The following is a 22,473-nucleotide window of genomic DNA, read 5'->3' as shown; positions in this document are numbered from 1 at the left end:
TCATAGAGCGCAGCCTCGGGCTCGGGGACGGAGTTGAGTAGTCGAGCCGACAGGGCCGCCGAGCTTGAACAGGAGGTTGCATCGGTGCCCAACGTGAAAAGGCGCAGGAAACGCGTCACGACTACTGTATCCGCACTCGACGACGATTGAATGGGCGAGCAGACATCGATTCAAGCCGATTACAGAGAGCCAAGGCGAAACACACCGACACTTCTGAGGGTGGCCGGCCGGCCGTTATGCGACCTCTGAGCACAGTGGAGAAGGGCTGAGACTCTCTGACGTTATGGTTGGGTGACGCATTCTTGGCCTGGGAGCGCGCGTGCACGCGCAGGAGAACTGGGCCTGGTGAACAGGCTCTCATTGTTTGCGTTGTTGTTGGGCGAGTATTACCTCGGGGTGCGTACTGCGTATTACTTCGAAGGGAGCGAGTGACCTGCTGGCGACAGGGACCGGAGGGTCAAACTTCGAAGGGCGATGCTCTGAACGCCGAGGGAAAAGGGATCACGACATTGAGGTTGGGAAGGGATTGGTCAGGCGGTGGCCATGTCGAAGAGGTCTGAGGGGGAGAAGCTGCCGTCGCACCTTAATTGGCACTAATAGTAGCAGTCGTTAACTTGAAAGGTGGTTTGATGTGAGACAGTGAGACGGATTAATAACATTGTGAGACCCTCTTCTCAAGAGGGGCCTCCATAATAGATCAGGTGCGAAGGGCTTGCATGCGCTAATCAGTAAGGTAGCCTGATACACATTCTCGTGCCTTTCCGCCATCAACACCACTGATGAATACTTGGACGCTAGCACTGCGGTCCCTTCCCGCTGCATCCATCCGCCGTCCTGCCTCACATGCACCTGCACCTGCCATTGCGACTGGACTCAGTGGATGGAGACTGGAGACATCTGTATCTGGTTCCTTGCACGCAAACTCGCTCACTGGAGACGGTCCCTGTGCCCTCGGCTCCAGTCCCAGCATGAGCGACCACATGGTGGCCTAGCTGCCTGCCCAGTGCTCCTGTGACAAGCAATGATGGCTCTTGTACGACGACAAAGTGGCACGCGTTCTTCATCACTGGCCTCCAGTCACTTCTCGGCGCTCGCTGTCGGCAGATATTACATGTCAACTATGGGGTAGTGCCTGTAAATACATTCGTGACTGTACGTACAAGTACGCACTTGGGTACGGTACTTGTAGTAATTATAAGGTATTTACTGTAGTCGGAAGACACGCACGGGCTGGCCCGCGACGGGCCTCTCCTAGTACGGTCCTCCATTTCCGAAAGCCTCTGTTACGGTAGCTCTACCTCAAGCTAATCGAAAGGTAAGGTACGGTAGGTACGGATAGTCAGCAATAGCGTTGGGCACAGACGGACGATGATGGATGGGCCGTTTGTGCCCAACCCAACTCCCGTTCAGTCTTCCGTTTCGTCCCTGCTGTACTTCCCAGTCTTGACCGGCCCTCTCGGGAGGGTCTGCCGCTGGAGTCTGGAGTCTGCACACTGAACAGACAGACGTCCCATTCGTCCTCTGGCTGCCCAAATTGGCAGCCAATCCGTGTTTAATCGCACTTCAGTCACGCAGACCTCCCATCGACCGTCCCTAATTCGCTGCCTGTGGACGTGGGGTTTCGCGCTCCCACGGTTCTCGACTCAAAGCACACGCCAGTGGACTGGACTGGCACATTGATGGCGACAGCCATAGGGATGCTAAGCCGGGGTGGAGGCATCTGATACAGCGCCTAACAAGCCGACCATACGGCCAGGAGCTGGACCCCCAAAAGCGGTCAACTGATGGAGAGAGTGACTGGTCCAGAGGAAACGAAAATGGACTGGACTTGCAAAGCCACGCGGGATGCGTCGTTGCAGCACTGCTCATACGAGAGATCGGGCATGACGAGCCCTGATTCTCCACCCGCGCACCACATGGGGGACGATGTATCCAAATGGGGGCTAGCCAAGGTGCGCATGTGCCTCTGGTCCTCTGTTGCAAACTGCGAGCAGGAGGGTGCGTGTGGCTGCTACTACTATTCAGGGAAATCCTGGAATGGGTCGACTGTGCGACCGATGATGGGCTGCTGTCCCAGATCTCCGCCGGGTCGGCCTCGATGCCGTGTCATTCATCGTCCCTGCTGCTAAGCTCATTGCTGGAGAGTGACAGCCGTGCCTCGCCCACACCATCACTACGTACTTCTCTCAGACCAGACTGGAGGCCGGCTGAAATGGCCTCCAAGAGCCTGAGAGGAGGATAATGAGATGACGATGACGCCGGATTGGCGCCCGACCTGGTGAAGGGAGCAGCTGTGCACCTGTTCCTGATGGTTTACCTGTCGACCTCTGTAGACTGCACGCGCCTCCCAGGCCAAGCACAAGATCCATCTTCCACAAAAAACATAAAAAAGTTGTCTACGGACAGGATTTGACAGTCGATCTATGCGCAGCACTAACAAGTTACGTACCGGGCCGGTGCGATAGACGGAGACAGATTGAGTCAGAGACTCGGAGATACCTGAGCAGAGCCCACTGACCGCATAATGGGAGGCGGACGGACTGGAGACCAGCGTACTCCATGTACCCTTGGCCAGCAGTATCTGCGGTACCCGCCCAGGCTGCACCGCTTGTCCCCGATGGGGTCTAGAGGAGAGACCTGGAGACTGGACTGCGAGAGCAGCCCTGCCGCGGCCACCTACATTAACCGTCCTCGCCCACCTCCTCGCCTTACCGCCTCGCCTCTATCACCAAAGATAACCACCCAACAAACCACCCTCCGTGCGAGTTCGTATGAGATTCTGTCTGCTTTTCTCGCAGCCAGATCACCATCACCACCGCACGCTCTCTCTTGCTTTCGTCTCGTTCCCCGTTGTTCGTGCCGTCAGCCTTTGTTACTTATCACCTCTTTGTCTTCATTGCCCCCGCCCCTCTTTGTCCTTGACGAATATTTGAACGGTCTCTTTTGTTGACTACGAAACCAACGACTTTGAACGACGACTTACGACCTTGCTTTGCGCTCGCCTTACGTCCTGTGCGAGTAGCCTGCCTCTCTTTCCGTACTTCTCCGCTAGGTACTGTCATCTAAGCGACACACCTCTTGTGCATCAAGAGTCCGCGTCTGCTGTGTAAGTTGAGAACCAGCTTTCTCTTACAACCTTCACTTCAACCCACTGCATCTTTGCGCTCGGGACTGCTGCACGGAGAAGCGCACGTGTGTTGCTCAGCACTGAACAAGCAATGAGGATTCACAGACTCTTGGGCGACTGTATATCACCACATCGTCCCCTGCTGTTCCTCGTGGGTGCTCCGACATCCACTGCTCTCAGAGATATCACTTGCCTACGTGCTTCATCACACATCAATCGTCCATCGTCCGGCGGACTAACATAATACCGGCTTTAGACACTTGAAGCACTTTGACTTCCTGGTTCACAGCTCACCGCGTGCCATGGCCACCTCATATGCACCCACCATGCAGCAGCAACTGTCGCAGCAAAGCCATCACTCAAGACAGTCTCAACAGCAACAATTGGCCTTTCACAGCACACGACTGTCTGTAGACACCAAGTTGCCGCGCAGCTACTACGATGGCGATGTTGAGCAGGCAGCTGCTGACAGCAGCGCTATGGACTCTGGGCTAGAACACTCGCCCCAAATGGGGGAGGCTCTTTCAGACAACTTTGGCGTCTCTGGGACGCCTCTGTTCTCGCCTGCCTCCAAAGCAGATGACTGGTCTGCCGTGGACATGCAATCTCAGCCTTCCAACAACCCGTTCTTCACCCAGCAGCAACAACAACAGTTTGCAGAGGGCTTGATGTCGATTGACGAGAACGACGCCGCGGACTTTGATGCGTCGAATCCCTGGATGCTCCCAGCCGGTCAGTTCATGCTCGACAATAACGGCTTTCCATTCGTGAACGGCGCGATCGCATTCAACCCTCACGGCAACGTGTTCGCAGGCCAGGAGAACCAGCAAAGACCCAACATCGCCCCTGCCGCCTCCGGAACACCGGGCCAAGTGCTCCCGCAGTCTCGCTCGTCAGGTGCGGGCCGACCCAAGAAGGCACCTCCCATGAAGCCTGTCCAGGCATCCAGCGGAGGCATCCGCAAAAAGAATGCGCGCGTCGACATCCCTGACAACTTCACCACGGACAACATTGACGGCATCATCGACAACGAGAAGGACCCCGACACCAAGAAGTACTACCGCCACCTCAAGCGCCTCCTCCGCAACCGTCAAGCCGCTCTCGACTCGCGAAACCGCAAGAAGGCCCACACGGCGCAACTCGAGGACGACAGGAAGCACCTGACCGACTACGTCACCGAGCAAGATGACGAGATCCGCAAGCTCCGTTTGCAGGTTGAATACATGTGGAAGGAGAAGCAGGATGCGACCGAGTACATCGCCCAGCTCTCCGCGGAGCGTGACAACCTCATCGCAGCGCACACCTTGGAGACTGGAGAGTTGAGGAAGAAGATTGCCGTACTTACAGAGCACGTCCATCGTATCGAGGGGGATCCTCCAACATCGACCATCCCCGAGCCTTCCACCGGCGGCTTCGATCACATGAACGACTTTGTCCATGGGTGGGATGACGTGAACTCGTTTGGGGACAACTACCCATCGCAACCCCAAGTCAAGCCCGAGGCACCCAAGTCTCGCCCAGCCAACAATGTCGTCACGTCCGACAAGGGCACTGCGCAACACGGCAACTTCTTCTTCATGCTCTTCCTTGTCGGCGCTTTCGTTCTGTCCAGGCAATCAGCCCCCGCTATCCCTCCCGTCTCCGACGCTGTGCGCTCTGCTTCTGCTAACCTGCTCGACAATGTCTTCAAGGATGCTGGCGTCAGCACGCAGACCGTCGAGGCGGTCCCTGCTGCTCCTCAGGCTTCTGGCACCTGGAACGATCCTCTCTCTGGCATGCCCGTCCCCGAGGTGGGCGCCGATACCGTGTCGCCGTCCATGCTGGACAACCTCGTGCAACCGACCGTCGAGCAGACCAACGAGCAGATCTTTTCCTTGTCCACTCTTCAGTACGCCAACGCGCAGGACGACGATTACATTGACAACAGTGGCTTGGAGCATCGGCCGCGCCGCAGCCTTGCTGACGCCATGACTGATGCTCTTGCCGCCGTCGATCTCAGTGACGCGCCCAAGGACGCTGTAGCCGACGTGTACTCACGCTCGCTGCTTTGGGAGCAGATTCCTCGCAAGGTTGTCCAGGACTTTGCGAGATATGTTGTCGCCAGCAACTCCGGGTCGCGTCAGCGACACGATGGCCAACAGCAACAGCATCAGCATCACTACCCTATTGCTCAGGAGATATCATGAACAAACGAACTTTACGAAACCAGTCAACGGCTGAGAACCTTTTTTTCTAATGTTTTTCCTATCTGTTTTCTCTCTCTTTTCGACAATACGATACGACACGCTTCTGAACGACTGCCTTTTCGCGGTCCACACGTGTGCGCAAACCACCAGAATTGTTGTTGCTCACGCAACGAAATGGACTACATTCAAATACTTTCTCCGAAGCCCTTTCTTCGCAGAAAACCCCCCCTCGGTGGTATCTCGAAGGGATCGTGTCTTTTCGGACAGCTTTTTTTCTGGATCTTCAGCAAGCGAGCGATTTGTGATTTTATTGTCCTTTCAAACTCTGCATTTTTATGGGATCAGGCGAGACAGGTGACATGAGGCGACAGCGGAGGATCATGACGACGAACGAACATTGATACTTCCCGTTTACGGGGGACATTTCTGCGGAGGAAAGATTGAAACTCTCTCACGATGGACATGAACGATGACGAACCAACTACTTTTTTTTCACTTCTGTGTATGCCGTTTGACGGTGAAGAGAGGACTTGTTAGTCTCACTTTGAGCGAGTCTGTCCTCGCTCCCGCCCTTCACAGGGCGGATGGTTGGACGAGCTTGGTGAGCAAGCCTCGACACCTGGCTGGAAATCTTCTTGTGATATAGGGGTTTTATGAGCAGTTGGCTTTTTTTTTTTTTTTCCCCTTTGGAGGAGTAGGATTATTCCGATAGCATTGGCTTTGCAGACGTGTGAATCATACTATCTTTTCTCTCCCCAAGACTGATCTCCTCAGCTGGCTTTTCCTTGTTCGCCCGTAAGTCAACATGTCCACATGAGGCTCGCATGGGAGGACGTCGATGTTTACTTTCGTAAAAGCGGCGTGCGTGGCGTTGTTTTGATTGGGGCAGGATGCCGGTGTGATCTAGGTCATCCGGCTTCTGTCACCCTCCTCCTTGCTGGGACACTCTTCCTTACTCAATGCTCGGGAGCGACGTAGCCGCGGCGTGCATGTCGTGGTTTCGACGCCCTCGCTGAGCACAGGTGATGCATTTGATTCGGTGGAAGTGTAGTATGTGCTAAAAAGGAGTCGCAGTGTGTCTCAAAATCTAGGTGGCTTTGCATTCATGATCAGGTTTACTGCTCTATCATTGCTGGCGACTTCTGACTGAGGTTCAACCGTATGAGGAAAGGATGAATCCCAATACCTATTGTGATCATTGAGTGTTGATTGAGGAGCTGCATCAAACTGGTATCTATGGGGCCCCCCGCGGAGCAGTGCTTGCGAAAAAGGGGGTCTCAGCACAGTCTCGGTGAGAGGCTGGACTTTTACTTCTTAGGCGCGATCTCAGGGTTGTACTTATCCTTCCAGATCCTATTCGGGCGGCAGGTTAGCGAAAAGTGACTGATATCGTGAGGCAGGCCTATAGGAGCACGCTGCGTGCTAGCAGGTTGTACCCAGCCTACGCGTGCACTCCTGTTGCGTCCACCGGTTCATCATCGAATTGGCTCACGTACCATGAGTTGCCCAGGGTCTTGTTGCCTGCATTCTCCGCGAGCCTGTAATATTGCGCGGCCTTGAACTGCGCAGCGGCATGTCAGCCTCACGATCTGACAGTCAAGCAACGACTGGCTCACGCCCGCAGACGCATTGATGCCCAACCTCGATCATTCATGCGGAGAGGTATGCGACAGCGCGAAGGAGCACATCAGGGTCTGCATGCGGAAATTCCCCCGTGATTCGGATGTATATGCACTTACCTTGTCCTTTTTGCAGCCATACCCTTCCAGATAGCACCAAGCAATCTCGTTCATGGCGTCTTCGCAGGTCAGCTCATAGCTCAGATGACAGTGCTCGCCACCGGTTGACAATACATACCTGTGTCGCCTAAATTGGCTGCAGTTTCGTAGTATCGCTGCGCAGCAACGGCGTCCTTCTCAATGCCCCAGCCGTGGCGGAAGCAGTTGGCCAGCTCAAAGATGGCGAGGACCAACTCCCCCTTGGCGGCACCACCCTTCGTCATGCCTGCCTGCAAAGCAAGTTGCTCAACAGACGCGGCGTTGGATGCAGCCGCCGTCAGATGACGAACTGCACCCGCCTGGTCTGGCGTACAGCCCCAGCCATGCCTACAACCTGTCAGCCCAGATCTTGGAGGGGCACAGAACCGATGAGCCTCCTACCTCAACGCGAGCCCGTACAGCACCTGGCTGAGGGGATTATTTGCCCCGTTGGGGTCGGCCAGTCGCCCAAACATACTCGTCGACTGTGCTAGGTCGCCAGCCTCGTGCAACCTAATGGCCTCTTGAATATCCGCGTCAATTTCTTGCGATGTTTGGGGTCGACTACGAGGACTCGACCGCTGCTGTTGCGCTTGCGGTTCATCCGACCGCCCAGGGGTCACGCTGCTCTTGCGTCTGGTCCTCCCACTATCACTAGGTGTTTGTGGCCGACTCCGAGCCAGCTCGTTCTGTCCCGCTAGCATCGTCGCGCGTCTCTCCCACTCCGTTTCATCAACGTCGCCCAGGGGAGTGCGTATCTCCGGCAGGTCCTCTGGGACACTATCCGACGTATCATGCTCGCGGCCGCCGAGATGCAGTCGTTGCGACAGTCGACGGCCTGCCGAGTCTCTGTGTGCGTGTTTCTCACTGTTGCTAACTTGTGACGAGGCGGATGCACTGCGCGAACGACTGCGCGGTCGAAAGAAGTCGAGACTCCTACGGGCTTTGTTGGGTTCTTTGGCCGCGAGGTGGCTCTGGTTGGCATTGGCAGCTGACGGTTCGGCCACATCTTGAGGAACGGTGTCGGTGCGCATTAATCTCAGCTCGGGGATGTTGGTATTCTGGTGCTGCTGCTGCTGCTGCTGATCTTCGTGGGCGTTGATGTCGTCCTTTTTCTTGAGTATGTCGCGGAGCCCCATCTTGGCGATGCGCGCAGCCCGATATAGAGTCGCACGCTACGGGGAGGAGTGAAGTGGTATGATGGAGCCGACGATTGTATAAACGTACTGGCAAGCGAGTATTGATGTGTGACTATCCCGACGAATGCCAGGGACAAAGACGTGGCAACGTCAGCCTGTAGCCGCTCAGCGAGGGGCCAGGCTGATCGACCAGGCTCAGCACCTCAGGGTCCAGTCCGTTTCTTGCGCCCAGTGGTCGTCTCCGTGCGTATCATCGGCTAGCGGCGCCGCCAGTCGAGTTGTTGCTATGCAGTGTCAATGTCGCCAATTCCGTGTCCGTCGGGCCATCATTCGACCAGAGCTGCGTCCAGGTCGTCCATGCGTAATCTTGGGAGGGGACTGATGACGTTGGAACTTGGAAGGAGGGGTCTTAATCCTGGATCCAAAAATAGCACAGGCTTTGATGATTTGTACGTGTACAGCACTGTAAGGTACTCTCGCAATCATGATATATTTTCTCCGTAAGTACGCAATGCTACTGAGACTGAACTATTTTCTTTCTGTTTTTTCTCTGCTCTTCTTTCTTGATCTTCTTGCTTATCATTTCACCCTTCTGCCCCTCGCGCGTGGATATCTTGGAGAGAGTAAACATCAGGGCGACGACGCGACGCTGAACAAAGTGGTTGCGATGCAATGCAAAGACATAGACCCGGTCTCAGGTGCTTGAATAAAGCCCTAAGCCTTGGAGTTATTTCCTAGGTTAGCTCACAGACGAATAAAGTCCTGTCGATCTTCAATCTCCGAGGCATCAGAGTCCGCGTCAATAAACTCGGCTACGGCATCAGAGTCAATATCATCCGAGCCGGCGTCGTCATCGTCGCTGGATACATCATCCATTTCGTCGTCGGGCTTTTGTTGCCCTCGCATAAGGCTGGCTCGCTCCCGGTGCGGAAGCTTACACCCCTTGTGTTTACAACGACCTGTGTTGCTAAAGTCGGGACACTCAAAGACGTGGCGCTCTGTGCACTCGGCTCCCTTGTCGCAATAGCCGAAGAAACCAAAAGCATTGCAAACAGGGGCATTTGGTGTGGCTTGGGAATGCGTAAAGGGACACTCAGCCTTGGTGCAATTTCCTTTGGCGTAATGCACGCAGTTCGGTACACGCTCAGGAGACATCTCGTGTGATAGATCACACAAGTCTCCGTTGGCGCAGCGCCCTTCACGGAGAAACTCCTTGCAGAGTGCAACCTTGTTCGGGTCATGTGTATATCGGCATAAAGGCCCTTTGGGGCATGAACCTAGAGACGAGTCAGCACATGAACCACTCACCGCTCCTGTGGCGTGCGGGTCCCCTGATCATGGGCGCGATAAGCAATTACCAGACGAAGAGAAGATCCTGCACGGCGTGTCAGTCTTCTTGACCTTGCCGGACCGGCTATTCAACGTTAGTGTGTTCTGCGTGCCAGCCGGGCACACGCACCGGTGGTCCTGGACGATCCTGTTGGCAACGAGATTGCCAGTCTTTGTCCTGAAAAACTTGACCCCTGCGATGGTGGTGCTCTTTGGGGTTGGCGCGAGGTTGGACGTATCTGGGACTCGCGCTAATTTCTTGCCGCCATCCAGAACTTGGAACCGAATTCCTTCCACAGTAAGCTCGTTCGGGGCAGCGGTAGGGTTGTTGTGCCCATTCTTCGTCCCGGTAAGCGCCTTCTGGTGCTTGTAGAAGTTGTTGAACCGCGCCCTCTCCCCGCTGCGTTTGCCGTCGACTTTTTTCCTCCGTGTCTCCTCGATAGCCTTGGCGCGTGACTCTTTATCCTTCTCAAACACGTTCTGGTTGACAATCTGTCGATGGCGATCATTCCTGGCCACCCAACCGGAGGAGTTCGACGCTGAACTGTCACCAGCCTGATCATCGCCTGACCTGTTGAAGGTAAGCGTGCGGTGGCGGTGTGGCTGTGAGCGGTAGCCTCCTCGGCCTCTCGATGGATATGGTGCGCTTGATTGCCGGTATGTGTTGTCTGTGCGTATTCTTAGTGATAGCGTGTATAAGGGAGAAGTGAACATACGTCGATGGGTCGGCGCGTGAGGTGTCGAGTGCTGTGTCGCTGCTTGACGGTTCTTGTGACGATTGATTTGGCCTGGATACGTCAGTTACATTGAATGCGCGCCATTCTCGTAAATTCAAAAGCGCATACCCGCAAGTTCCCCGATCCGAGCTAGGAGATCCTGGTCCTCATTAGACATGTTGTGTTATCCGGTTGGCGCAGTATTTGAAAGGGAAAGAGAACTGTGAGTCAAGAATTGCAGTGACGGGTTGGTCGTGCCATCATAATAGCAGGGTGTGAGAAGGTCACGAAAATGGCTTAGTAACGCAATCTGATTCTTTTGATTGGTGCGCTCACCTGCTCATGAGCTTGGTTTCCTCGACAAGGCTGAGGATTGTAACGCCAACAAAGGGTTTCTCGGATCACTAGATCGCTTGCCTAGCATATTCATTCAAGTGCAAACAAATCTCAGCTTCGAATCGCCTCACCGTCAATTACGTATCGTTTTTCACACCTGGTGCATCAAGGCTGCATTCTACTCAACAATCGAGCGAAGAATATTCAACAGCGACCGGCGCGCCTTGCCATCATGACTTCCTGGGAGCCGCTCAACCCCGAGGCCGAATCTGAATTACACAAAGACCGTCTTCTTCTCGTCGAGCAACGGCCGTTCCAACGGATACCGAAATGTATCTCACAACTGCCTTCGTTGATCACGCCTCAGCCCAGTCTCCAGTCGCCGCGAACCGCGCAGCAAATCAAGGAAGACTTCACCCTAGACTTTGCGCACTTTGACAGCTCCATCTTGCGACTACAATTCCTCCACGAGGCGAACGTACGGGAGAGAGGACGCTATGCCGAGGACGAAGAGAGGATCAAGAAGGAGTGCGACCAGGCGAGAGAGACAAATGGCATTCTGAGGGAACAGTTGGAGGGCGCGCGCGCGACACTAGCACAAAGAAAGAAATTTGACGAGATGGCCGAGAAAATCACCTCGAATCGTCTCCTGCGACCACGTGAGGAGCAGCTCGCGAATCTACAGAAACTAGAGGAAGAGTGCCGTGATCTGGAGAAGGAGAGTGAAACATATGCTGTCACATGGCGAGAGCGTCGCGACCAGTTCAACAGGATCATGGACGAGGGCATGATGCTAAGAAGGCAGATCCGCGACGAGAAGGAGGAGGTCGATCGACGCGAGGGCATGAACGAAGGGGCAGATGATGAAGGCGCCAATACACCTCGACCAGAACAGGGCGGGACCAGCACACCGGGTCCTGAGAGTGACGGTCAAGCCAAAGAGGGGGGCGACACGCCCATGCCAGCTGGGGCGTCCAACGCGCCTACACCTGCGGTGGAGGCCGGCAACAGTAGCAGCCACCTGCACCCTGGGGACGGTCAATCTTTCCAGCACGGCAGTAGGCACGTTAGTCGCGAGCCCACGCCGTTACGGCAAGAAGTCGAGGATGAAGAGATGGACGAGCCCAAAGAATCCGGCAACGCAACTGAGGTCGGAACACCGCGGGTTGCTGCTGATCCTCCCAACGACAAGATGGAGGTCGACTGATGCATAGCACAAGATGGCGTTTGGCGGTACAGTTGTAATAGTTATTGCACCCTTTGCTCGATTCAATGATAAATCATGAGACCGTGACCCCAGGCGGACAAGTTTGCGGACAAGTTTCTTGGTATCTCGTCGCGTGTCACGTCCCTAGCTGTGGTAGTTGTACGATCAGTTGATGGCCGCTTTAGCCTGTCCAAGCACTGCCTTCGCCTGCTCGATTTCCGCCTCGGGGCCCCCCTCTGCCTCTTTGAGCGCAATCTGCTCCTCCAACTTTGTCACGGCATCCTCAATCTTCTGCTTCAGGGGTACAAACACAGCCTTGGTCTGCTCGGCCGCAGTTCGCTAGTTGGCGGTCAGCTATTGCCGCCACACCAAAGAAGGTACATCACGGGCTCATACTTCCTGCTTGAGCATGAATTCTTGGTTGTCGTCAGATGTGACTGCTCCACTGTTGATCTTCTCCTCCAGGATCTTGATCTTGGCTTCCTGGTCGACGAGCTCTTTGTGGTAGGTGATCTCCTCCTTCAACAGGCGAAGAACAGAGCTCGTGGCAATGGTGAGCTGCGAGGGGGCAGGCATCGTGGCAGCTGTTGTTCGAGACGACCTTGTGCAGGGTGAGTGTGGTGAAAGTGAAGCTTGATATTTACTTGGTTGTGCTCTGGAGAAGCGAAGTTGCTGATCCCTCACACCGAAGTCTACAAATGAGATCACTGGCATTTTTGGTGGGGTCACCTCATGCCCGGCGCCATTCACACTGGGTGGCTCTCACGCGTCAAGCTCGCGTGACGGGGTAATTAAGTAGCTAGTATGTAGGAGAAGGGTTTGGAGATCATCAGTACCCAAAATGTGCATCATTGACGCTCGGAAAGAATATCATGAGGCATCCGCCGATACTTGGTCATCCAACTATCGTGATAAGTACACCACGCTCAACTACCACAACCAAAAGCCTCCACAACTTCAGTCATACAAACCACGCAACGCAAGTTCCTTTTCCCATCCCTTTACCTTTCATGTCGCACAAAGTCCAGTGGTATCATCGTAATCCCTCGAACGCCAATGGATCGATCCAAATCAAAGTGCAATACCCGCTGCGCCGTACCCAGAGGAGGGGCATGTTAAAACGCAAGCACCAGCCAGAAGCCGATATCTACCATGACAACGAAACAGTATCGAAACGCAAACACGGACGATTCATGCCCCGACAGCCACAGCGGAAGCACCCATTGGAGCATGGTCCATTGCGTCCCCTTCCTCCTCTTGGGCGCCGATCTCGCCGCCAGCTTCCCGCTCAGCCCATTCCCCCCAGAGGCCGCGCTTCCCGCGCACGCGGATGGGCGCCCCCATATCCTCTCCCTGCTCCACCTTGATAGCATCCTTTGTAGCCAAGACCAGGCACTCAAAGAACATCTTGGTAGCTTCGGCCTTGGTTGTGCGCTTCTCAGGTAGCAACTCCTGGAAGACCACGGTGCTGTTCTTCCTAGCCTCTTCACTGTCCGCTGCCTCATCACCAAACAGATCGCGTAGAATGTGCACAGCGTGTTTGGTGCCGAGTGAGATGGGACCACTGTCGGCGGGGTGGACAGCAGGGGCAACGGTGTCGTCAAAGTTGGGCAAGGCTGTGTTGTCGTCGGCGTCGTCATCGGCGATGCGCAACATAGTGCCGTCCTCAGCGACGCTTTGGTCGCCAACAGCGTTGGGTGCGACAATCGTATCCTCATCTTCGTCTAATTCGATGCGTGGCGACTTGGGGTTGCCTTGTTCGGTCTCGACGTCTGCAACGCCACCGTCGCGCTTGCGCTTGAGCTCGGGGGCGCCTTGGAGAGCCTCCAGCGACAGCAGGCTGCGCAATTCCGGAGCCCAGCCGTCGCTACGTCCATCAAGCAGAATAGATGAAACAAATCCACCAGACTTCTGCATATCCATCAAAGCGAGCAAGTACGGATCACTAGGCAAGAACGAGGTATCGCGTGTGATGTTGGAGCGGTCGACCTGTTGCTGCTTAAAGTGAGCATTCGAAAGCGATGTCTCGTCATCTGGCAGCAGCACCCGTTGCTTTCTGGCGCGGTTGGCGGGACGGCGGACGAGTGTAGTTTCGGTCTCGTCCGCGGGCTCATATAGGTCCGTCTGGCGGTTGGTAAACGTGATTTCAGCGTCTCGAGCCATGTCCTCGTCAATGTCAGAGAGTGGGCTCTCCGAAATGCGAGCACGGTCGAGTTCGGGCACAGCGTTCAGCTCAGGAAGAGCAGACTGATCATCCGCATTGAATCGGAAATCGTCATCACCCATGGCAATGTCGCCCTCAGCATCAGCAATGCGCACACCATCCGACGGGAAATCGGCAGCCATGGATTGGTCCCTGTCTTTCAGTGGCCCGCCAAAGTCGCTGAAGAGATCATCTTCCACAGCGCGTGGTGCGGGCGCGTCTCGACCGACTTCGACACTCTGCATTGTAGGACCTTCGGGATCAAGTCCAAAATCCAGGTCCAGGTCCAGATCGTCCAGGTTGCCGAGATTCTGCTCGTTGAGAGGATTGCCTTGCAAGAACTGACTGTTGTCAAAGTCCTCTTGCATAAGGGTGTCGCGATTGTTGTTGTTGCTACGGCCTTTGCGTCCCACAGGCGCGGGGGTGAGCTCGGCCGTGGGACCCATCAGCCATGATGCATCGGGTGGAGGAGGGAGGTCCAAGTTATCGAAGGTTGTTAAGCGATCAGGTAGCAAGAGTGACTCCTTGTTCCCGGCCTGCATGTTCGACGTCATATCGTTGTTGCCAGTAGAACGAAAAGCCTAGACTGTGTCAGCGTGGTCCCGTTTGCGCGCACTATCCACGTACCAGTTTAATCTTCATCATCGCCTCGTTACAGTCGTCCAACAGGTAACGCGTTTTGCGCTGGTGAATTCTGACAACGCCAATCATGAGCTGAGAGCTGAGGCGCAAAGCAAATGGCGCATGTGAGGGTCGCATGATCTCCTCCACACTCTGTTTAACATTGGATTGCAGTACAGCATTCTTGGAAAGCTTGCGCTCCGTCGAGTATGATGTCCACACGCGGGCAAGGGACCCGTTGGTTTTGAGTAGATCCCCAGACCAGAACATGATGACTCTGGGTGACGCTACGACGCGTCAAGTCGGTACTGTCGGTGTCGTGAGGTAAATAGCCGATGGATGGAAGCAAGCTCAAGCAAGACTGTTTTGTCGAATTGGGGTTGCACTCGGTATCGACGCGCAGGTGATAGGTGTCGTCGAGATAAACAGACAGGCGCGTGCTGAGGAGTGGGTCGAACACAGTGCAGGCGTTGACGCGCTTCGTCTGATCAATAATTGCGCAGGGTGTCACGACCAGCAAAGTGTAGCGCTAAAGCTAGTCCAGAGAAGTGCGATTGTTTTCAAGATTATCGAAAACGCGATTTGTGAGGAAAATGAACGTGACGGGTGGCGTTGATGGTTCGGGCTGGGATTGGGGAGCGTGCAGAAATGGAAAGAATGGACGTAGCTGAAGCTGGAGGGGCCCTTCGTGACCTGGTTGACGAAGGCGCGGCTTGGCACGTCTGGCCTGTGCCAAAATGTTGTGGCTGGGAAACGGGATCAGGCTGTCCAATTACAGCCTTCCTGGCTGTTGAAATTTGGCTACCGACCTAGCTGATTACGGTTAGTGATCTGGCTGACTTCGGAACAGAGCTATCTCCGCTTCCGTCATCTCTCTGAGAGACGTCCCAAAATGGTACCTTAAGCACCGTTGATCTTACATGTAGGCCTCCAAATGATCACCACCAGTCCACATGCTACCATACCTAGAGACATGGGGCGGGCGATCTTATTTCCGCAGATGTATAGATCAAAATGTCTCTTGCTTCAAGCCTTAATGGCAGCTGCCTTAAAGACAAGGCGCTCAACTGTGTGGATTTTCTTGAGCTCCATAGCTACAGTAAGGTAGCCTCAAGAAAAGTTCAAAACTCAAAGCAGGAGAAATACATTGCGATTCCTAGACAGACATAGGCCATAAAGAATCAACCTCATCTCTGATACAACCTACAACCCGCGTTCTGGGAACCCGGTTGATCGACAAGGCTGGACCTCACCTCAGCCACGACATCTCTGGACATTTGCGCCACAAGCGCGGGTCGCCTCCCGCAGAATAGCGCGTATTCCCACTTCCCAGAATTCCGTCCCCTGGATTTGGTACTTGGGGCCAGGAAGCCAGCTTGGCTTTTGCAACACCATTTTTCTTCATCAAGCGTGCTTTGGCGAGCAATTGCTGTCGTTCTTTACATGCAGCGCGGGAGCCTGAGCGCTGCTTTTCCACAAAAACGGAACGCGAACGGTAATTGAACACGGCACTCTCTCGACACCCACGTATCACTCGCCGTTCGATGCTTATACCTGCGGCGCACGTTTGAAGCTTGCCAACATGCAGCTGCCATGGGCAGGGCATGACAACCATGCAGCTCTCCTTCCTACGGCCAGTATCCCAACCATAAGCGGTCTGGCTGGCGAGTCTTCCGATACCGAGAAACCTCCAACGCGACCTCGCCACGTTAGGACTACGTCGACGCAGGCTCGGGTATGGCCTGCCACATATTGAAACAACAATGGATGTATAGTCTGACAGTGTGAGCAGAGTCTAGCAGATGAATTCTCCTACATGACGCCTAGCGAGGCGGCTGCCCGGCTTCGAACCTCCCTCTCACAGGGACTTCATCCGAACGATGCTCTAAAGCGACTTGGCGAATACGGTCCCAACGAGATTCCTCACGATCCCCCCGAACCCATATGGTTGCGCTTCGTCAAGCAGTTCCAAGAGCCTTTGATCCTACTTCTCCTAGCGTCTGCCGGTACGTCGCTCTTGTTAGGCAACACCGACGATGCCCTCAGCATCGCGGTAGCAGTGACCATTGTGGTCTCTGTAGGATTTGTTCAGGAACATCGGTCCGAGAAATCTATTGAGGCGCTCAATCACCTCGTACCGAATCACGCCCATCTTGTTCGGGGACCTGGCAGCAAGTCAGCGAGCATGGCGCGAACGCCAACGTGGCCTCCGCCAAGCGAAGAGCGCGCCCCTACGCCGGGAACCACAACGCCAGTGGAGGCAGTACTCGATTCTGCCTCGTCAAAGGTCATGGCCTCGCAACTGGTGCCCGGGGACTTGGTGTTGTTCACAACGGGTGACCGCATTCCGGCCGATATACGTGTTACCAAGGCTTCGGATCTCTCCATCGACGCGTCCAACCTGACTGGCGAAACTGAGCCGGTCTGCATCGGTTCAGAGGCTCGCACCCGCAATGTGAGCTCCTACGGGCTCATACCACAACCCCCAAATAAAGCAGCGCTTGCACCCGGGGATTCTCGTGCGGCTGCTTCGGAGCCTGACCAGAACGTTGTTGCCATGGGAACTTTGGTGAAGTCGGGGCACGGTCAGGGTATAGTGTTTGCGACTGGTGGCCACACGCACTTTGGCACAATTGCCGCGAGTGTATCGGGCACAGAAAGCCCTCGGTCGCCTCTGCAGCTTTCCATGGATGATCTGGGTTCGCAGTTGAGCAAAGCCTCTTTTGCGGTCATTGGTCTGATTTCCCTTGTCGGCTGGTTGCAGGGGAAGAAGCTGCTCGAAATCTTCACCATTTCCATATCACTGGCTGTGGCTGCCATCCCTGAAGGTTTGCCGATCATCGTCACAGTCACGCTGGCTCTGGGTGTTCATCGCATGGCTAAGCTCAATGCGATTGTGCGCCGGATGCCCAAGGTTGAGACTCTAGGATCAGTCAACGTTGTTTGCACTGATAAAACTGGAACGTTGACGACGAATCACATGACGACCGCCAAAGTCTGGTACTTTGGCGCACAGGATGCCCTCGATGTCCACTCAGACAACGAAGACACTGAAGAGGAGCCTACAGCCGCCTCGCTGCGCATTATGCGCATTGGAAACATTGCGAACAATGCACGACTCGGTCAGAAGTTCACGGAGAACGGCGCAGCTACGAACGCTGTTCTCTCTTCAACTATGGGTCGGGGCGATACCAATATGCATACGAGATGGGTCGGTCAGCCCACGGATGTAGCCATGCTCGACCTCCTCGACCGATTCAAGGAGCACGATGTACGCGACTCGATTGGCCCTCGCGTGCTCGAGACGCCTTTCAGCTCCGAGCGGAAGTTCATGGGAGTAGTCATCGGCGGCGACTCGAAGAACGATAGGGAGTTTGCATACATGAAGGGCTCGATCGAAAAGGTCATTACTGCTTGCGACACGTACTTGGACAAGGATGGGCGAGAGATTGTTCTGGACTCGTCTCGGCGTAATGATGCCATGCAGGCTGCAGAGGCCATGGCGGTCAAGGGGCTCCGAGTCATTGCCTTTGCGAGCGGCCATGTTAGGTGGTCGAAAACCAAGCCGAACCGCAACGGTACCCCTAGCGCAGAGGCCGCGATTCCGCGTGGCGGAGATGTCTACAAAGGATTGACGTTTGCTGGTCTTGTGGGAATGAGGGACCCGCCTCGCCCAGGCGTGGGCCGCTCGATCAGGAGGCTGATGAGAGGAGGAGTCAAGGTCATCATGATCACAGGCGATGCCGAGACGACAGCACTTGCTATTGGCAAGCAGCTAGGCATGAACGTGGCCACCCCGAGCGCCCACTCCAAAGGGCAATCGACTGTGCGGTCTGTCATTAGTGGTGATGAGGTTGACGAGTTGTCCGAGTTCGACCTGGCTCAAGCCATGGAGCACACGACCATCTTTGCGCGAACGAACCCAGACCATAAGCTCAAGATCATCCGCGCTCTGCAGTCAAGGGGCGATATTGTCGCAATGACTGGCGATGGTGTCAACGACGCTCCGGCTTTGAAAAAAGCAGACATTGGCATAGCAATGGGACGCAACGGCACTGATGTTGCCAAGGAAGCTGCGGACATGATCCTCACAGATGACGACTTTTCGACCATTCTGCGGGCCATTGAAGAGGGCAAAGGCATCTTCAACAACATCCAGAACTTCTTGACGTTCCAGTTGAGCACAAGCGCAGCTAGTCTGTCGCTCGTCTTCCTATGCACATGTTTTGGTTTCAAGAATCCGCTCAACGCCATGCAGATTCTGTGGATCAGTGAGTACATGTGGCTGCTAATGCCGAATTGTGCTAACTTCAATCCAGATATCATCATGGATGGCCCTCCAGCTCAGTCTCTGGGGGTCGAAAGGGTCGACCCAGATGTCATGAACAAGCCGCCACGCAAGCGCAATGACCCTGTCTTGACCGAGGCCCTGATCAAACGAGTGCTGACTTCCGCTACGATTATCATGCTCGGAACCATGCTTGTCTACCTTCGGGAAATGCGCGACGGCGAGGTAACAAAACGTGATACCACCATGACCTTTACGTGTTTCGTCTTCTTCGACATGTTCAATGCATTAGCATGTCGATCAGAGTCGAAATCAGTACTGCGCGGAGAGGTTGGTCTGACCTCGAACAACCTTTTCAACTGGGCAGTGTCGCTCAGCGTCATTTGTCAGTTGCTGGTCATTTATTTCCCATGGCTACAGTCCACGTTCCAGACAGAGGGTGTTGGATTTTTCGACCTGGTGAGACTAGTGTTCTTGTGCAGCACTGTATTTTGGGCGGATGAACTGCGCAAGTATCTCAAATACGGCGCGGCGCGGGTTACTGGCGGATATAGTCAGGCAGTATAGATATGTATAAACGATATTTACTTGCCATTATGTGTATCTGAATTATTTAACACTAGACACATCATGGCCATATACCTGACTTTCAGCAGGTGCTGGTCTGGTGGGAAAAGGGGCTTGTCAATTACGCCACCAACACACACAAGATGACACAAACAGATCACCTAGAGCGTCCGACACTACTTACCAACTATGCCATCGTTTTTTATTTCTATTGCACTCGGTGCCGATTCATTTACTCTGAAATATTGTGAACGACGGTTGTGGCTTGTACCTTTCGACTAGTGCTCAGCCTCGACACAGGGTAATCTAAACCCACCACCGCAATGCCACCTGGTCAAGCAACAGTGACAGAGCCCCGAGCTGCCAGACCACAATCCATTCCTAACGCTTTCACGAATCCGACCACGACTACTGAAGACTACGGCGCTGAGCCAGGCAGATATGCTCTTCCCAGTCCAGTCTGCCTCGCGCCAATGTCTGCCCTTTCCTACGGCGCCGCCCCTCACGACAATGGCGTTGTCACACCAGCACCAGCAGCAGCTCCCGCCGCTATAGCGAATGCCACCTCTGAAGTCGAGCTCCGCGCCGCCCTATCAGACCTTCATGCCCGCGAAGCAACGATCACGAAACGACTCGATGGCTTGGTATCATCGCAGGCGAACCTCTCGCGGGACCTGGGCCGGCTGGACCTTCTCAGAGCTGGGCTGAGTGCGCAGGTCATTGCCGCGAGGAGCATCAGCAATGACATGCTCTCAACGGCTGCCGATACGGCGGGCAGGCTCAGCAATCGCGTCAAAGAGCTGGACCTGGAGAAGAGTCGGGTGGAGGATACCCTGCGTGTGGTCGAGCAGGTCGCCGAGCTCAAGGCCTGTGTGCATGGCGTGGTAGGCTCCATGGGCGCACCGCAAGATTGGGAGGCAGCAGCCGGCTACCTGGATCGTGCGTCACGCGTGCCCGAGGAGATTGCGCGGGGAGCCTTCGCGGCCAGCATCGTACCCAATGTGGAGGTTCCCGATGCGCCCTGGGTGACGCTCGAGGACAGCAGGGAGAGCCTATGCGGGCTGTTTCTCAGAGAGTTTGAGAAGGCGGCAAGCGAGGGAGATGGAACCAAGGTGACGAGGTTCTTCAAGCTGTTCCCTCTGATTGGGCGTGCCGACGTTGGCTTGGATGTCTATGGGCGCTACGTCTGCCAGGGCGTTGCCGGGACGGCGAGGGCGACACTCAAGGACGGCTTTGGCGGCAGCGTGCAGAAGGAAGGCTTCTTCTATGCAAACGCGCTGACCAAGTTGTTTGAGCACATTGCGCAGATTGTGGAGGGCCACGGCGGCCTTGTGGAGCGTCACTACGGCTCCGGCAAGATGGTGCGCGTGATAGAGCGTCTGCAGATGGAGGCCGATGTCCAGGGCGGTATCATCCTCGACACCTGGAGTGATGAGAGGAACATTGACAGGAAGCTGACCGACGTCAAAAGTTATCCCTTCTCATTCCTTGTCCAAAGCTTTCTACCACAACCACCCAAGGGCGCCACGCCCAGAGTGAACTCACCAGCCGTGGGCGCAGGGGCGAACGTTCGAAGCAGCGAGGATGAAGGTGTCAGTATGAAGGAGGTAGACGGATTGCTCAATGAGATTGCCATTATGCTTGGGCGATGGTCATTGTACACAAGATTCCTCGCAGGCAAATGCATCGTAAGTCGGCAAGCCAGAAGTTGATTGATCTCCGTCACTGATGCCACGCAGCCCTCACACACAGCAGAAGATCCCACTTTGACCGTGCCGGAGGTCCTGATCAAGTCGGCACTATACCGCAAAGTCACGGGCAAGCTCGTCAGCCCGTACAACGTGATGTCCACATTCTTCTTCCGCCGATCAGTCGAGAAGGCGTTCCAGCTCGACGAATACCCCAATGGGTTGTCGCTCAGCCTCAACAGACCCATTGATGGCAATGCGCCTTTCATTATCCTGGCAGTAGACGATGTCATGTACATTGTCAATGCAGTCATCCAAAAATCGATATCAACGTCCCAGAGAGACATCATTGCCTCTGTGGTCCCTACCATTGGGCGAGTCCTCAGTTCTGATTTTGTCGGTATGATCCAGCGCAAGATGCGAGACGAGTCGTACCCCAAGCCTATCGTTCAGGGAGGATTCCCGCCAGAGGACAAGATCATACAGTTCATTGTGTTGATCAACAGTCTGGACATGGCCAACGAATATTTGTCGAGAATCATACAAGGTGGCCTAGGTGTCAATGACGGCGCAGTAGATGGTGTCCCGACCCAAGGCCCCTTGAAAGACGCCTTTCCATTCGAAAGGGACGTTGCATTTGTCGCCAATGCGCTCAGCACACTTGAGACGACCTTTATTGCCAAAACTACCGAGTTACTCAACGAGGGGATTCAGGTACTATTCAACCAGGTTGTTAAGCTACGCTTGCGGCCTGTTCTAACGGATACATTCCGTGACGCGGACTACACTCTCGTGGAGGACGAGATTGCTGAACTGGCCCGCCACAATGACGAGGATGAGGATGAATATTTGGCACAGGTACCCCGCCGCTTCGAGCACGGATGGGATCTGCTTATGAAGTCGATCGCCCGTCTAATGACGCCTGCCACCTTCGGCAGTCTGCTGGACACTACAGCCCGCTATCTCTCCAAGGTTCTGGAGAAGAGGATATTGAGCCCCTCAGCAAGGACCAACCCGTACGGAGCCATACGCATGGAACGGGATTTCACAGCCATCGTCAACACGGTGTCCGGAGGCGACTATGTGGTCAGAGAGGTGTTTGCCAAAGTGACGCAGCTACTCATGGTGGCGAACATGGAAGACGACGAGTGGGAGGAAATCCAAGAGCTAGGCGATGAAGATGGCATTGACTGGGTCTTGACAGAGGACGAAAGGAAAAAGGCGCGGAGTTTGGTCAGGATACTGTAGCGCCCGATGCGTGTCATCCGAGCTAGATCAGCAATAGATGTCATGTCATTGTGCAAAACAA

General features: G+C 54.9%; 7 protein-coding genes across 7 annotated transcripts; 3 read left to right on the top strand and 4 right to left on the bottom strand.

Annotated features, from left to right (window-relative positions):
• Positions 1–3,429: 3,429 nt before the first annotated feature.
• On the top strand, positions 3,430–5,313 carry J7T54_006177 (uncharacterized protein; the record flags this gene model as incomplete). The annotated part of the gene is made up of 1 exon (XM_051504642.1): positions 3,430–5,313. One exon carries the CDS (start codon positions 3,430–3,432, stop codon positions 5,311–5,313), a length of 1,884 nt encoding a protein of 627 aa, XP_051366694.1.
• A 1,307-nt stretch (positions 5,314–6,620) lies between these two features.
• On the bottom strand, positions 6,621–8,209 carry J7T54_006176 (Protein DSF2; the record flags this gene model as incomplete). The annotated part of the gene is made up of 5 exons (XM_051504631.1): positions 6,621–6,666; positions 6,810–6,874; positions 7,053–7,111; positions 7,171–7,418; positions 7,473–8,209. The coding sequence occupies 5 exons, from the start codon at positions 8,207–8,209 to the stop codon at positions 6,621–6,623; spliced, it is 1,155 nt and encodes a 384-aa protein (XP_051366693.1).
• A 744-nt stretch (positions 8,210–8,953) lies between these two features.
• J7T54_006175 (Zinc finger CCCH domain-containing protein-like protein) lies at positions 8,954–10,432 on the bottom strand (the record flags this gene model as incomplete). The annotated part of the gene is made up of 5 exons (XM_051504620.1): positions 8,954–9,486; positions 9,568–9,623; positions 9,669–10,206; positions 10,255–10,326; positions 10,384–10,432. The coding sequence occupies 5 exons, from the start codon at positions 10,430–10,432 to the stop codon at positions 8,954–8,956; spliced, it is 1,248 nt and encodes a 415-aa protein (XP_051366692.1).
• Positions 10,433–10,822: 390 nt separating this feature from the next.
• Positions 10,823–11,797, top strand: J7T54_006174 (THO complex subunit-like protein; the record flags this gene model as incomplete). Its single annotated transcript, XM_051504607.1, has 1 exon — positions 10,823–11,797. One exon carries the CDS (start codon positions 10,823–10,825, stop codon positions 11,795–11,797), a length of 975 nt encoding a protein of 324 aa, XP_051366691.1.
• A 165-nt stretch (positions 11,798–11,962) lies between these two features.
• On the bottom strand, positions 11,963–12,373 carry J7T54_006173 (uncharacterized protein; the record flags this gene model as incomplete). Its single annotated transcript, XM_051504596.1, has 2 exons — positions 11,963–12,136; positions 12,194–12,373. The coding sequence occupies 2 exons, from the start codon at positions 12,371–12,373 to the stop codon at positions 11,963–11,965; spliced, it is 354 nt and encodes a 117-aa protein (XP_051366690.1).
• A 615-nt stretch (positions 12,374–12,988) lies between these two features.
• J7T54_006172 (Cohesin subunit-like protein) lies at positions 12,989–14,891 on the bottom strand (the record flags this gene model as incomplete). The annotated part of the gene is made up of 2 exons (XM_051504585.1): positions 12,989–14,581; positions 14,628–14,891. The coding sequence occupies 2 exons, from the start codon at positions 14,889–14,891 to the stop codon at positions 12,989–12,991; spliced, it is 1,857 nt and encodes a 618-aa protein (XP_051366689.1).
• Positions 14,892–16,203: 1,312 nt separating this feature from the next.
• Positions 16,204–22,412, top strand: J7T54_006171 (uncharacterized protein; the record flags this gene model as incomplete). Its single annotated transcript, XM_051504574.1, has 6 exons — positions 16,204–16,356; positions 16,414–16,627; positions 16,703–18,892; positions 18,941–19,294; positions 19,936–21,164; positions 21,216–22,412. The coding sequence occupies 6 exons, from the start codon at positions 16,204–16,206 to the stop codon at positions 22,410–22,412; spliced, it is 5,337 nt and encodes a 1,778-aa protein (XP_051366688.1).
• Between the last annotated feature and the right edge of the window lie 61 nt (positions 22,413–22,473).

This window comes from Emericellopsis cladophorae (assembly GCF_022114955.1).
Source record: "Emericellopsis cladophorae strain MUM 19.33 chromosome Unknown NODE_1_length_1489480_cov_119_871856, whole genome shotgun sequence".
NCBI classification, from domain to species: domain Eukaryota; kingdom Fungi; phylum Ascomycota; class Sordariomycetes; order Hypocreales; family Bionectriaceae; genus Emericellopsis; species Emericellopsis cladophorae.
The sequence above is the reverse complement of the archived record's forward strand: the minus strand, read 5'-3'. Positions and strand labels throughout refer to the sequence as shown.